Source organism: Centroberyx affinis, unplaced genomic scaffold (assembly GCF_046629955.1).
Source record: "Centroberyx affinis isolate AG114_WGS23_722 - 3 ecotype Tasmania unplaced genomic scaffold, CSIRO-AGI_Caff_v1 ptg000157l_1, whole genome shotgun sequence".
Lineage (NCBI taxonomy): Eukaryota > Metazoa > Chordata > Actinopteri > Beryciformes > Berycidae > Centroberyx > Centroberyx affinis.
In genome coordinates, this window is record NW_027278854.1 from 61251 (window position 1) to 77500 (window position 16250).

General features: G+C 43.0%; 1 protein-coding gene across 1 annotated transcript in view; it reads left to right on the forward strand.

Moving 5' to 3' along the window:
- LOC139655556 (receptor-type tyrosine-protein phosphatase gamma-like) overlaps nucleotides 1–16250 on the forward strand; it is a gene marked incomplete at both ends in the record, with an annotated part of 116496 nt that overhangs the window by 46169 nt on the left and 54077 nt on the right. Inside the window, one exon of the mRNA XM_071532994.1 lies at nucleotides 14962–15028. Coding sequence (XP_071389095.1) covers nucleotides 14962–15028 — 67 coding nt within the window. The remainder of the gene's footprint in view (nucleotides 1–14961; nucleotides 15029–16250) is intronic.

Sequence of the window (16250 nt, forward strand, 5' to 3'; positions counted from 1 at the left end):
GCTCTTGGCTCTCGGAAGCTGAAAAGGTGATTTTCAGTGTTTGGGGTTCTCGCCGATGGTGCGTGGGCGTCCGGTACAAACCTGTAGATCAAGATCAAAGTCCAGCCGCCAATAAAAAAGCCCCTCCCTCCCTTCCTTCCTGCCCCATTGAGCCGAGCGGTGGGCGGCCCGGGATCATTGTCAGCTCTATCACTCTCAATTGGCAGGATTAAAAGTTCATTCGAGGCCATCGATTACCTAAGTGGGCTTTTACTTGGACCATTACCCCTCCGTTAATATTCCCTTCTCTCTCGTTTTTATTTTCTCTCTCTCTCTCTCTCTCTCCCGTTCCCTTTCGCTCTCTATGCCGCTCTCTCTCGCTCCCTCGCTCGCTCGGTCTCTCTGTTTGCGTCTCATGTGCACACGGGCACACACAAACATATGCCGAGATACAGTGGCACGCACTTGCAAACATTTACATAGCCGTACAGTCGGAGAAAGTCCAAATTGGCCAATTACTTGTGCCAGCTGAATCTCAATGAGACTCTCTCTCTCTCTCTCTCTCTCTCTCTCTGTCTCTCTCTCTAAAGTTACTATTCTATCACTCAAATGCCTAAGTTGAGCACACATGATTTATGCATTTAACATGTTGTGTTAGTTGGCAATACATGTATGTGTATACTGCTGTAAATTCACATCACTTTATTGATATTGATATACATAATGATACTTCTAATGGTTCCACTGATTTCATCCTGCGCTATGTATGAGTTTCTTTCCAAAGCCTATATATATATTATATAAAATATACAAAATATAAGATAGTTTGGATTTGTTTAACACTTTTTTGGTCACTGCATAATTCCATTTGTGCTATTTCATAGTTTTGATGTCTTTACTATTATTCCAAAATGTGGAAAATAGTCATAATATAGAACAATGAGGTGTGTCCAAACTTTTGACTGGTAGTGTATTGATATATTTATGTTTTTATATGTCAGATTGCTTTGCCTCAATATATCCTACTGCTTATTTTGCACACCATATAATAGTAATACTGTTTTTTCATGTACAGGGGATGAATAGGCAAAATATCAAAATCCCTTACCTAAGAGGTTTTTTTTTTTTTTTTTTTTTTTTTAATAAATGACCACCACAATGAAATAACAGAATATTTATATTACATTTATTTATATAATTATTTTGAACGGCAGCCAGAGCCGCTACCTTTATTGGGAAAGTTAATCCAGCCAGCCTGCATATATCACAACCTCTCTCCCTCTCTCTCTCTCCTTCCCTAGTCTTTACGTTTTTCTTATTACTCATTCTCTATCCATCCTTTTAGCCCCCTCCCCCCCCCTCCGGATTTATGATATGGCAGTATGCGCACATTCCCATTGAATCTGATGATATTGTGCTGTTGCAGGCCTCAAAGATTGATTTGAACCCGTGCCCTCAATAACTTGACGCTTGCAAATGGATCTCGAGAGGTTCTGCTTATGTGTTTGTTCCTATGCAAATAGGAGCTTGTGTGGGTGCCTGCCTCAGAAGTGCATTTTTCTTTATTCATCTAGCTGCCACTCGCTTTCCTGCCCCTCTCAAACACTTCGGTTTGTCTTTAATAACCTGGAGAAGAGAGGCTCAAAATGTGTGTGTGTGTGTGTGTGTGTGTGTGTGTGTAAGAGGCATGCGTGTGTGAGTTTGTGTGTTTCTTTGTGCGTCTCAGGTCCTCACAGCCAATAGTTTTTTTTGCTTTGTAAGTTAAAATGCAGATTGTATGATGTAGTAGTGCAGTGCAAATTCAGGTACAAACACACACACACACACACACACACACACATACGCAGATCTCCAAACTGCTCGTCAGGGAACCTGTGTGTGTGAGTGTGTGTGTGTGTAAATGAAGTGTGTATTGGTGTGTTGCAGTTTCATCACTCCAATAGTTTTTGCTTTGTGAGTTAGAATGGAGATTGTAAGCAAGCCTGTGTGTGTGTGTGTGTGCATGTGTGTGCACACACGTGTAAGTGAAGTGTGTGTTTGTGTGTTGCAGTTTCATCACTTGAATAGTTTTTGCTTTGTGAGTTGAAATGTAGATTGTGAGCCATGTTTCTGTCTGTGTGTGTGTGTGTGTGTGTGTGTGTGTGTGTGTGTGTGTGTGTGTGTGTGTGTGTGGGACCTCCTCCTGGAATGACGTGCTTAAATCTCTCCTCCCAGCTGTCAGGATGCACAATACAATAGCAGCATCCCACACAACAGCCCAGCTAGTAGACACAATTAGGAGCCGAGTGTGTGTGTGTGTGTGTGTGTGTGTGTGTGTGTGTGTGTGTGTGTGTGTGTGTGTGTGTGTGTGTGTGTGTGTGCATGTTGCAGCAGCTTGACTGAAACGCCTGGGATACCAGTCGCCATCTATTATGACCAAGTGACAAAGAAGGATAAGATCAAACCCTAATAATAACTAGAAGGCACTTGTTAGAGCACAAGCCTCCACCAATGCTGAATAATTCTCCAGCTCGCACGGCAACAGCCTCAGTAACAGTTCATGTTTGTTTAGCGTTTGTCTCCCGGGTTTGATTTTCTGACAAAATAGCAACAAACTTGGAAGTCCCGCATGTCGGAATTTCCCGCCAGCAATTGAACGCAGCATAAAAGCTATGGCTGAAAAACTATAATCATGTCCCAGATCTGGATCGCCACCAAAGTCTAATCATCTGACCTCTGGGCCAAGGGCTAACTGTCCATCAGATGTCAGTCAAATCCAATGTTAACTTTTTGAGATATCTTGCTAACAGCCAGACAGTGACAATGATCCTAAAAATCCAAAGTTTTAGTTTCCCAAAATAAACACATAAATCAAAGAAATTAATGAAAACGACTTACATTTTATTCTTTTACCGGAGAGATTTGAAAATGTAGAGCTGTTTTTAAAGGATAAGGCGTAAGGTGTTTTTTTAATGCATTGCTTACCGTCAACAAATCCTAATATAATAACAAAATCAGCAATGGTTTTGTTTTGCCAACAAGTCTCGTCCATGTAGCCGGTGCCCAAAGCAGCTATGTCCCAGCAGCCATAGAACTCCAAAATTAAAAATTTTATGTATTAAAAAAAACGGTTAAAAACACATCAAAGAGCCATGCCGTTGCTCTGGGCAACATATTTCATCATTGCGACGCACCGGGCCGGCCGACTTTTTCCTCAAACAACTTAATAAGTCGGCTGTAAACACTTTGCCATCTCAGGAAAGTAGTTCCGTAGCACCGAAAATAGTCCCCGGCGTAATGAAGAATTTGTTCCCATTTGAATTTGATTTGGTAATAACTACAACAGCCTGACTTTTCATGGTAACAGTTAGAGATTTTTAAAATGGAAACTATGTCTTTGTGAGCTGTATTTCAAGGTTTTTATCTTACAAGTGGAGCCAATGACTTCCGGGTTGAAGGCTAAAAACGGTACGTGGGAAGTCGGAAAGTAACGGGAGTAGAGCAAACGCATTGTTGATTTTGTTATTTTCATAGGATTTGTTGATTTGTTGATAAGCAATGCATTAAAAAACACCAGCCTTATCCTTTAAGTTTTTTGGTGCAAATCTCAAGTCTGTCAGAGCAAGTCTCAAGTTTTTTCTTTGTTTTCTTTGCTTAGAAAAGAGATCATATTTGCGTGGTTGTGTGTGTGTGTGTGAGACATTGTTGGTGGCAGCGGCTTTGGGTCGCCACTAGGTGTGTGTACATACCATATAGACTGTAAAAAAAAGATATTGTTAGCGAGAAGTTGAGTTCTGGTCCCATTGACTTGCATGGAGTTGGGTGGTTTGGAGTCTTTTTGGGAGCCGGCCTCTAGCGGACTATCTGCTGCCACCACTTCCGTACTGGCTTCAAAATTCAACTGTGGTTTTGGCCGCTTGGTACATACTCATACCCATTTGTTTTTTTTTTGCTTCCACACATCACCGCTTCTCTGTATTTGTGTGTTTACAGTACAAGCCTCCCCTGGCCGCATTTACATGTGCACAATGAGGCGATAATTGCCGACACTGATTAAAACAATAGTGTGATTAAGCCTTTTATGTAATTCTATAGAGTGCTCCCAAGTATTCAAACAGACTACATTACACCACACATGAGCATCTTGATCCCACTTGAACCCATATTCCGACTGGTCTCTACTAATGCCAGCAAAATGACGCGTTACAACTGCTTTTTTTTTTTTTTTTTTTTTTTTTTTTGCTCTGTTTTTTCTGTCTTTCCTATTTTCCCTTCCTCCTTCCCTAAGTGTTTCTACATTCATTCACACCTCCCTCTCCCTCTCCTTCCATCAGTGTGTTTTTTTTTGCAGTGATTACATTGCTGTCGCGTCTCCGTGGCATGTATTAATTAAATCATCTCGGGCCGTCGTACGGGGAACAAATTGGCCCCCGATCGGCTCGGGCTGAGCTTGAGAAGCCGCGTTCGGCGCGACCCGCCGCCGCATCGCGCCGCGGCCCCTGATTGAAATAGATGGCGGTAGTAAACAGCTATCATTACCCTTTTATTTGCTTATTTACAGCCCGGCACGGCTCCGCTATTTGCCAGGCGCGCAGGTAGAAGCGGCGACATGCAGAACCGAGGCCCCCCGGGTGGATCTAGGAAGCTCGGGAGCGAATCAAATCGAACGTCGGCCGCTACTTTACTTTTTATTATTTGTCCCTTATCTTAACATGGGGGATCCCGCTGAGTCTCATTTCAGATCATTTTTTTTTTGGGGGGGGGGCATTTCTACTTGATTCAATATGAGGCAGCGGAGTGAGAGGCAGGGAAGATGGGAAGGGAAAGTGAGAGAGATGGAAACAGAGAGAGAGTCTTGGGCTTGGAGTCATGACACCGAGAGTCAGCCAGTTTGTACCTGATAGTGTATGTACTTGTACAAGGACGAGAAGCCTGAAGGAGATGAATAAAAAAAAGTATTATTTCAAACCGGCCCATTCTTCCCTGAGTAAATTGGCAAACATCCTGATGGCCTTGATTGAAGATCATTCTGCAGGGATGAAACATGCTTTCTCATTCTTACTCTTTCTGTTACTGCATAAATAAAGGCTGCAAGCAATTTGGGCCGAATAAACTTGCTACTAAACAAAGCATTTAATTCCAAAACAATATCTGTTCTGGGGGGGAAGAAAAGTTACCTGTTTATCGCTCAATATTTCAAAAATGCAATTGATTTTGAAAGTTTTACAATTTTCAACAATAGCAATAATAATTATTAGAATCTATTGTGATTTTTAAGTGTCAGTGATCACTATGTAAGAGCGGGAGTCCGATTTTTAAAACGGGAATATCTCATTTTGGAAACTCCCCGGCAGATTCCTCTTGCCAAGTAAAGTAAAACATTCTGATCTTGTAGATAAAGTGGCCAAAATCCCCCAACATTTTCTGTAAGCCTCAAGGGAGACATTAGAGGACTTTTTGAAATCTCTCTATTTGAGGGAGGACTGCTCACTTGACGACATGTCCCTGTTGGCACAAGAAGAGCTGCAGATGAAGTGAACGTAAAGAGCTAAAGATGTCGCTAACATTGCATGAAATGCGTTCGAGACAAGACTCTCTGTGAGCAGTTCAGCAGTGGAACCCCTGCTTGCCTTTTCAAAGAGTCCTTTGTGATTTATTATAAAAAATACTTCTACCAGTGTTGTATTCGTTGAGATATTGGAAGCAGAAGTTGTTAGCAATGTTACCATTGGGGATGTTAGTGCAAGGGACTATAAGGGGGAATGTAAGTGTTTTTGTTCAAATTCACGCCACGTTTTTTTTTTTTTTTTTTTTTACATGGGGAGTTGATTTGTGGCTGCTTGGAATCTTTTTAAGGCAGAGTGAAGCGCCTCTAAACACTCATGATCAGACTGACCAATCACAGCAAAGAGGAGGCGGAGCTTCACACTACATAGGCAGCTGATTGGCTCTCCTGCCTCCATGGCCAAATGGGTGCATTCCATTGTACTCGGAACTCAGAGAAAAAAAGACGACTTCCAACACGGAAAAGTGCAACAGAACGTTCAAAGTCCAAGTCGGGAATTCCCAGTCGGAAATTCGGGCAAGATTTATTCCACCCGAGTTCTCCGACATAAACACAGCTGACACAGCATCAATTTGTACTTAATAAAACTTGATTTTACTTGATATGTAGTTTTTTTGTTCGGAAAACAACTTTGTAGTTTCGATTTGTAGCGTAAATCAGTTGACTTGTGCTTCGTTACTAGATAGAAGTCTTTGTAGTGAATATGAATTATCCTGCTAACGATAGTCAGATAGCTACCATTAACGTTAACGTTCAAAGGCTGTTGCGTCCATGTTTTCCCGAGAAGACGCACTGGAACGCATTTAGATCGGAAGTCGGCAATTCCAACTCGGAACTATCGACTTCCGACTTCCAATGGAATGCACCGATGTCTTGTCTTTGCTGTGGTCAGACAAAATAAATACAAACCCAAACCAGTACATGCGTGCATCTGTTGGTTTATGTAACCTTCATCTTATTTTACTAAAACAATATCACTACCAGATGAAGAGAGCATCTGACTTTACTATCAAAACAAAGTGCACATTGCACAACCCACTTTCTCATATTATCAGCACAAAAATACAGTTGAGAGTGTTTTTTCTCTAAAAAAAAAAAAGGAATAATATGACGATGCCCTAACCGAATTCAGTCCTGGATAGATTCCTTGCGAGACAACCTTGAGTTTTGTTTGAAATGGCTCCATACTCGAGGGCCATCCTTCAAATTAAAGATAGCGGCATCAAAGTCGAGGTGCCCAGCAGGAGAACGAACAGCACGATGGAGGTTATGGTTTGAAGACAGAGGAGACCTAATACCACTTCACTCTGCTCTAAATCCATTACCCCCAATGACGGTAATTAGGCAGTATATGCCGACACTGCTAAACCACCGCCGAGCTGCTTCCAATTCAGCACAGTGCTCACCACTTGAGGAGAAATTAGCCGCAGCGGTTATGCAGAGAAACAGAATTCATTACATGTAATTTGCCATCGGTTGGTTTTAGCAATTTGCAGGGAATTTCAGAAGATATCTCATTACCGATGTTTAAATCGATGAAGTTTTTGCTCTTCGCTGTCATGGGGTGATGAAAGGGAATGTTCCTGTGTGCTTTGTCTCGCCCCTCCCTTCCCTGCATGACCGCTGCCCTAGTTATTACACACCATCGCTCAGATTGAGGAATCGGCTGCCAGCGTCATGGGTCTCCTCCTCCTTCAAAAAAATGGATCCCTTTATGCTGATTTTGAAAGTTGCTAATTTGCATGACAACAAAGGTACAATAATAGAAGCATGTCCATATCAGTAACTTTAATGTGACTTCATGGAAAAATTTGAGGATTTAGTGGAATTAGTGGATGTCCTGGCAATGTAGTGATGTACTCCCTTGTGATGATACTAATAATAATTAGTTTAACAAAGCTTACAATATGGTTCACAATCAGGACAAACAAAAGACACACAAATATCTCACACAAGGAAAGGAGAGGGCAGTGGCAAAAACAAAGACATGGGTCAATAGGGTGGATGATCCAGATACGGACCATGGTAAGGGTGAGAGGGTAAGGGGTTAGTGGTAAGGTTATACCAACAAGCCAACATAGTGGAACAATAGTGAAGAAGAAACATCATTCCATGAAAGCACATCTGTAGCAATAGGTATTAAGAAGTGATCTAAAAGCCTGATATCCTCAGGGAGGGCATTACAAAGAGTAGGTGCCATGACACCTACTGGTCTCCTTCAGTCTTCCGTCTAGATTTAGGAATGACCAGAAGGTCTTTTCTCCTTTAGTCTTAAATTTAGATTTAAGAATGACCAGAAGGTCTTTTCTCCTTTAGTCTTGAATTTAGATTTAAGAATGACCAGAAGGCCTTTTCTCCTTTAGTCTTAAGTCTAGAATGACCAGAAGGTCTTTTCTCCTTAAGCCTTAAATCTAGATTTAGGAATGACCAGAAGGTGCGGTCTCCTTTAGTCTTCAGTCTAGGTTTAGGAATGACCAGAACGTCCACTCTCCTTCACTCTTAAGTCTAGATTTAGGAATGACTGGAGGGCCCAGTTTCCTTAAGTCTTAAGTCTAAATTTAGGAATGACCAGAAGGCCAGGTCTCCTTTAGTCTTAAAGCTAGATTTAGGAATGACCAGAAGGTCCGGTCTCCTTTAGTCTTCAGTCTAGATTTAGAAATGACCAGATGGCCCGCTCTCCTTCAGTCTTCAGTCTAGATTTAGGAATGAGCAGAAGGCTGCTGCCCAGGGATCTTAAGGAGGAACTCAGAAATATAACCAGGGACCAAACCTATCTATGCTTTGAAATTGCTCAGCAAAATCTGAAAGTCAACTAACAAGTAACTAACAGCAAAGTAATGCCAGAGTTTCTTGTCAGGCATTTGCCCCTTCTTCCATCCTCTAGAGACAAATTGGTCACCGCTGCAATTAGTAACTCTCTGAACTCCAATGTGTCTTCTTTGAAAGAAGTCCAACCATTACATCCATTACACTGTTGATTCATCAGCAGTTAGCCCTGCCAAAGACAGGAGAGGAGAGGAGACGAGGCCCTGCAAGAGATATATGGCGGTGAACTGGGTCCAGAGAGAGAGGATACATAGCGCGGGATCTTGGATGGATGACAGCGGGAGAAAAGGATGGGGGGGGGGGGGGGGGGGTGAGAGAGAGAGAGGGGCGGTGGAGGAGAGAAAGATGAGGACATGTGACATTGCGCCGTGGTTTCTTTTTTTCCGCTTTGTCACTGCAGCGGACTGCCCCTGGAGAGAAAGAGGGAGATGGAGATGGAGAGAGGAAGGAAGAGAAGGAGAGAGAGAGGGAGGATTTGAAGAGAGAGAGAGAGAGAGAGAGAGAGAGAGAGAGAGAGAGTAGGACATTGCGATGTGAAGCCCGGTGGCGGAGGATCTCGGGGGACGAGCCTGTGGGCTTCGGGAGACAAACATTAATAATGAAACGCTAATTCCCTCTGTCCTCCTTTCTGTCTCTCCTTCTCACGTTGTCACGCTGTCTGTCATTTTCTCTCTGTGTTTCCGTGTGGCCTTCTTTATTTCTCTTAATCCGCCTTCCTTTACACTCTCACCCACTTTCCGCCGTGTCTAGTACCAAAACAAGCTCCACATTGCGGTTCTAGTTATTATTAACTACCACCGCAATGCGAATTATTATACAATGCTGGGGTGGGGGATCGGGGGGGTGGGGGTGGCAAGTGGAGATTAGTTAGAAACAGTTTCTAACTTTGCCACAATTAAAGTTTTTTCCCTCTCTCGCTCTCCGTCTCCCTCACTCTCTCGTTCTCTTCATCATCCGCACTGACTCGCCTATTCACTTAGTGTGCAGACAGAGCGCCGGACAGAGCGCTCCTCTCTTCCCCTCATTGTCGTTCTCTCGTTCCCTTGTCTCCTCCTGTTTTTCCCCTCTCTCTCTCCCTCTCTCTCTCTCTCTCTCTCTCTCTCTCTCTCGCTCGCTCGCTCCGTGCCCTTCCTCGCTCTCTTTGAAGTTGAAGAATCAATGGAGAGCAGGAAGCCGGTGCCAAAGATAGCTGATGATTTGCCACATAGTGGGTAGGACTATAATGGACGGAGCGGGGCTTTATGGAGGCTGGTTGTGTAAGAGAGCAGAGGAGTGAGAGGAGTTAAACGCGGCTTCGGATGGAAACGCATTACACAACTTTTAGTCTGATTATAGCCATGATTTGGCAGCTGCACAAATGAAGAGACGCCTGTGAAGCTGCCGAACGCACTCGCTCACTCTCGCTCGCGTTGCCTACGCTGCTCCTATGTTGCTCGGACTGCCGGTCACTCAGATGATCTTGTAGTGCGCGAGGGTTCAGGGCCGAAGTGTCTTGCCTCCCGATCCAGTCAGGACCATCACCGTTATTTCAAACATGTTCGAGTTTGTGATGTCCTCCCGTAGTCTGAGCCGGTCAACCGACCTCAAATCTGAAGAGAAACCAGATCACCAGAGAGGAGAAAAAATTGAGAAAACGTGTGTTCCCAAATCCAGCTGGTCATGAAGAGTGCGTTTGATTCGATTGCGATTCACAAGGTCCCGATTCGATTTCCGATTTGATTTGATTCAATATCGATTCGGTTAGGGATATTTCAGTTACAATACCAATTTTGCTCGGATATGAAAGAGATTCTCAGAGAACTAATGCTGTAAATTGTACAAGGAACCCTCTAACCTGGTGCATTATTAAAATATTAATGTTTACATTTAGAATTAACCCCAAAGCAGTTACATTAATGTACTTTTTATTTACAGTAACATGACCAACACACTACAGCAGTCAACACAATATAGTGCAAGTTGTGCAACTCTATAGACTCTACAGTCAGTGAGAGTGACCAGATAAGTCCTTTCTTTAATGCAGTGTAGCTTCAAGCTTCAAGCATCCACGGGAAAAGGCATATATTAAAAGATCAATTTCAGGATTTTATGAATCAATATCGGATCATTCAAATGAAGATCGATTTAAATCGGAAAATCGATTTTTTAAACCCAGCCCTAGTCCAAACTTTTCAGTTCAAGTTATGTAGTGTGTTCCCAGCCTTAAGTCTGCCTCCCTCAAACTGTGGCCGTCAATTGGCCATCTTTAGTTACAATTTTACCTACTCAGTCAAAATTTCCAAATTCTTTGCTTGTGAATGGTTCATTAGGTCAACAGTTTTGGGTGGCTCGGGGTGACTGGATGGGGACCTTTAATCGATTTCGGTGCCTCTGCAGCAAATTCTAGACTTCTGCTAGTGTAAACATTTTTCTGTGGCCTAACGGTGTGGTGTGGACGGTGTTAACTCTGTGGTTACAGCTCTATTCCGCCGTGTGACCAACCAGAACACGCTAGGCAATGTTCTGGCACACCGGCATGGCTGTAAACAACAGACGTGATGTCGAACTCGAAAAGAAAGCCGTCGGCGGACACCGAATGCCGTCTCGTCACACAGTATGTCAACAGAGCCAGCTGCATCTTGCACAGTCTGAGAGATAATCAAAATCATTCCATCAGTGGGGGGGGGATAGGAGGTGGGCTTTAGTTTGGAGGAGGCTGGTGACTAGGGAGGGAGGGAGGGGACGCATGACAGGAGGATGAGCAAGTTCTGAGCTTTTCATACACGATGCTGGATATGGATGCTGGAAGTGGCTTTGTGCTGCTTAGTTAGTTTGGCTTCCACACATGGAAAGTGTTTCTCTCTCTCTCTCTCTGTCTTAGGGTGCTTTCACACCAAGCATGTTTGGACCGGTTCAGTCGAACTCTGGTGCCTTTGCTCCTTTAGGGTGTTTTCACACCTGCGCTTTTAGTCCGGTTAAATCGGACTCTGGTTCGTTTTCCCCCTTGGTGCGATTCGTTTTGGCAGGTGTGAACACAGTAATCGCACTCGGGTGCGGACCAAAACAACCGCACCGAGACCCTTTAGAGGAGGTGGTCTCGGTCCGGTCCCGAACAAACTCTGGAGTGGTTCGTTTGTGGTGGGAACGTGATCCGATCTCGATCCGACCCAACTACCAGGTGTACTCAATTTAGTCCACAAGTTTGAGCTAAACGGCTCCTGTAGCCAGGTATAGCAGGTATAGCAGGTATAGCAGTTATAGCAGGTATAGCAGTTATAGCGGGTATAGCGGGTATAGCAGGTATAGCAGGTATAGCAGTTATAGCAGGTATAGCAGTTATAGCAGGTATAGCAGGTATAGCAGTTATAGCAGGTATAGCACGTATAGCAGGTATAGCAGTTATAGCGGGTATAGCGGGTATAGCAGGTATAGCAGGTATAGCAGGTATAGCCAGTATAGCATTTTCAAGACATTTCCTTGAAGTGCATTCTGCATTCTGCTGGTACAGTTTTGCCTGGTATATTGCCCAGATAATTACAACAGTTATGAGCCAACTCTGCCGTTGCTCCATGTTGCATAGCAATGTGCACTAGTCCAGAATACAGGATATTCTTCCTGTATTTACTTTCTTGCTCCCACCCCAGACACATCTGACCAATAAGCGGAGTGAACGTTCTCATGTGGTTTGTAGTGACGCATTTTGGTTCGCTTGGATTTTTCTCCGTGTGAAAAGAAACCAAACCAAGGGGAAAATGCTCCAAGTTTAAAAACTCATCAACTGATTCGGACCAGAGCAAACCAACTATAGGTGTGAAAACGCCCTTAGTTTTGATAATCAGCCTTAGTCCTACTTCTAGCCTTAAAGGAACAGTTCCCCCCAAATTCAAAATCAGTCATTATCTACTCACCTTGTGTCAGTCGAAACTCCATTGAAACACACAGTGAGCTAGCTACTGCCGTTCCATCTCAGCCAACCAAGGAGGAAAACGCTCCAAGTTTACAAACTCATCAACTGATTCGGACCAGAGCAAACGAACTATAGGTGTGGTTCGTTTGGACAGGTGAGGACAATACCATTCGAACTCGGGTGCGCACCAAATAACCGCACCCAGAAAAGTGGGTCTCGGCCCATTTCCAAGCGGACTATAGTGCGGTACCAACTACAGGAAACGACCCCAAAACATATGGCTTTGTTCATTGTTCGGCCGTTGATCCATATGGTTTTATGGGTATAAGGACGGATACTGACATCTGTGTTCTTACCTGGTATGAAGAGCAGAGATGGTAAACTATGACAAAGAGCACGGATAAGTCCTTCCGGCTGCCAAAATCTTTAATCTCGTGGAATGACATGTCCCCAAAACTCTGTCCAATAAACAAGCTACTTGTGAGTCAATCTCGGAACCCATCGTCTATCGGTCTGACGACGATTAGACTCTTGGGGCTATCCGGGCCAAGACTTCCTCTTCCGCGTGCCGGTCATTGTTTACAGTCCGATTAGCAACTTGAGACGTGAGAATGGAGTCGGAGTTGAGAGACGACATCTCATATGTAGATATCTGTTCATAGAGATTAGCCAAAATGTCGTCTGGACCTAAAACACCTACAAAAAGTATCGATGTTTGCATATTGTGTGGAGAAACGTTCAACTCTCGTGTCTCAAGTCGCTAATCGGACTGTAAACAATGACCGGCACACAGAAGAGGAAGTCTTGGCCCGGATGTCCGCTGGCTACACCGAAAACCCCGAAATATTGGCCGTCGCCCCCAGAGTCTAATCGTCATCAGACCGATAGACGATGGGTTCCGAGATTGCTTGTGAGTCCATGTGACTTTTGTTTACAAGCCCTGGTTCACTTGTAATTGGGCAGTGTGAACCTAAACGAACCAAATACAAACATTTTACAAAGTAAACTTTTCCACTATGATTCGGACAAGAGAAAGCAAACTGTAGGTGTGATCGCATCCTTAGGCATAAGACATGCACACTCAGTGGCACCTGCACTGACTGCTACAAATGAAAAAATATCATCAGATTCCACACGTGTGAACATGTTTTATCATTATCACTATTATTATTATGGGTTTTAATGGAGAGTTTTAGCGTCCCATGGTCTAAATGCTGTTTCAGAGGCTTTTTCATCCTGACAAGAATAAAACTGAAACACTGAATACTTGGAGGTTTGGGGAATTTTTGGGGATGCAAATGGTCAATTTTAAATATACTGAATATTTTAACAAAAACTCTAAAACATCAGCATTGGTGTCAACATAAAAAAACCCATATTGGTAAAACCTTTGCCTCACACACTGAAAAACCAATGCACCTGTAGATACAAATGCACTCTCCTGCACAGAGCAATGACATTGATTTTATTTATTTATTTATTTTTTTACTTGCCTCAGTGTGTCTGAGGAGTCGTGAAAAAAAAAAAAATCCATCCTTCTGTCTCTCTGCTAACTGTCCACCTCTCCCTGTCATCCTACACTGTGCTTAATGACAGTGATTTTCTGCCCATTTTAACAGCATGCTATTCAAACATATCATATCCAGCTGCCTTTCCAAATGCTCTTTTGAGGAGACTATTCATGTATGTATTTTAATGAAAGCGCCGCCCAAGTAGTGACAGGCACATGTGTCTGAAACAATTCCTGTCCACTCCGTTAGAAAGTATATACTTTATTCTACGCTCATTTTTCAGCGTTTCCATGCTCTAATTGAAGACAATGAGAATGTGTGTGTGTGTGTGTGTGTGTGTGTGTGTGTGTGTGGGGTATGTGTGTGTTCCTATTGACGTCATGTGCCCTTCAGGTTCAGTTGGAGGAGGCTTGTTGATCGCTGCCGTTTGCTCTCCTAATTACGCCACACTTGTTTTCTCAGCATCTCTTCTGTTCTTTCTGACTTTTTTTTTTTTAAATTTTTTTTTTTACCTCCTCTGTCGCTTTTAACCACCCTCGCCTGATCTCTGGCTGATCTCTCGTTCTCTCTCCCGCACATCTCAATAATGTGTAGGTGAATACAAACACATTATATACTTATATATATACTTATATATATATATGCAATACCCCCCTCTTGTGCACGAATCCGCACAAATGCACACACTTGCACATATACAGTATGTGTGCCTTATATTCTACTGGATCAGATAAAACTTAAACTATCCTTGCAGGGAATTCAAGTCGTTGCAGCAGCAGAGAGTAGGATATACAGCAGATAAGAATAAGACAAATGGGAAGTACTGAAGATACACCAGACCGCACATATTGGAAATAATACAGCAGATAGATAAATAGATAAAGAGGCAGCGTCTTCACCGACAGATTTAGAAATTGAAGTGGAAAATGCAAATGTGCATCGCCTGCTGTTCACATTATCAGAGAATAAATAAATAGAAATGTGTCCAGGTTCTGCTAATTAAAATACAGAAAAGTCACAGTAAGACACTCACCTGAATGGAAATAATTCAAATCATATTTTCACACCATTTCATGTATGCGTTATGGATGTGTTACATAGTGTAGGTGGATGTGATATTTTTTTCGATGTGATATTTTCTGTGCATGCTGTTCTTCGGAGCGGCAACATATTGTAGATAACTAACTGGCGTTTTCCCTCTCTGTGTTCCGCAGGTGGGCGGGAAAGACAACCCAGCCGTCGACCCCATAATCCACGGCCTGAGGGGCGTGGTCCATCATGGTGAGTGACAGCACCGGTGGCCAATCGTAGCGGGGAATTAGCCATTCAGTCATTACAGGTCCATATAGGTTATAGGAAATCAAATTGTCTCTGTTATGTACATAAATGATCAATGATGTTTCATGAAGACATTGTTAAATTTTGTTTGAGAGGGTAGTAGGCAGTTTGAGACTAACTCCAGTAAACGCATCACAGCTGGACTCGGTTCTGATTGGCTCCCCTCACTAAAAGAATGACTGGAATCCGTCCAATCAGGGTCCAGTTTGCAGCATTTGAGCTGGAAAGCCTCCACGCAGCAGGTTTACCTCATTTGAATTAGAGGAGCCGCTGCTGTCGGCCAATCAGGGTGCAGTATTGTGACGGCTTAGCCTTCACTTTCGTTCACTTTAATTCAACTCTTAACTAAACTGCATTTATTTGCAACACGTCATGAAGAACATTATTCTGATCCTGAGCCGTAGTAGATTGGCGAATAATCTGAATAATTAAAATAAACTGAATAATTAAAATTAAAATTATTATGGAACCTTTAATCTTTTTTAACCTTTCTTATTGTACTGAAGAGGCGACTAACATAGTAAATTAGTAGTGATGACTGAAGCATTATCAGTAAGACCTATGGTGGCATTATAGGGTATTGTCATGGACTTTTTTTTTTTCAAGGAATCAGTCTTTTTTTCCACACTATAGCAGAGTGCTGCAAAGTGTAAGAGGGCTTTTATCAATAAATCTAACTTTTATTTATTAATATTTGCTCTATTCACCATCAGAAAGTCTCAGCCTCTTGCATCATTCACCGTCTCATTCATATTCATACTATACATTAGGACTTGGGATGAATCCGTATTTTTTTTTTTTTTGGGGGCTTCAAAACAAAACAGATAACAAATTAGTGGAGTTTACAACTTTTTTTTTTTTGTTTTCTTACTACTGTACGCCCTCGGTCAAAAACAGTTGTCTCCTGCACACCGTCCTGGAGGCGCCTCGCTGTCATGATCAAACCATTTGTCCTAAAGCGATGTTCCGTCTTGTCACCCCAGAGGGCCTCGTTCCGTGTTGCAATAACAGACACACACACACACACACACACACACCCGGCTTCAGAGCCTAACCCTGAGCGCTCCGGCCGTACACAAATAAAACTTTGATAAAACCCCGCCGCGCGAATCCTCGCACTTTAGCCCCCGACTCGGGCTGTCTTTCGAAAAAAAACACAGCTCTA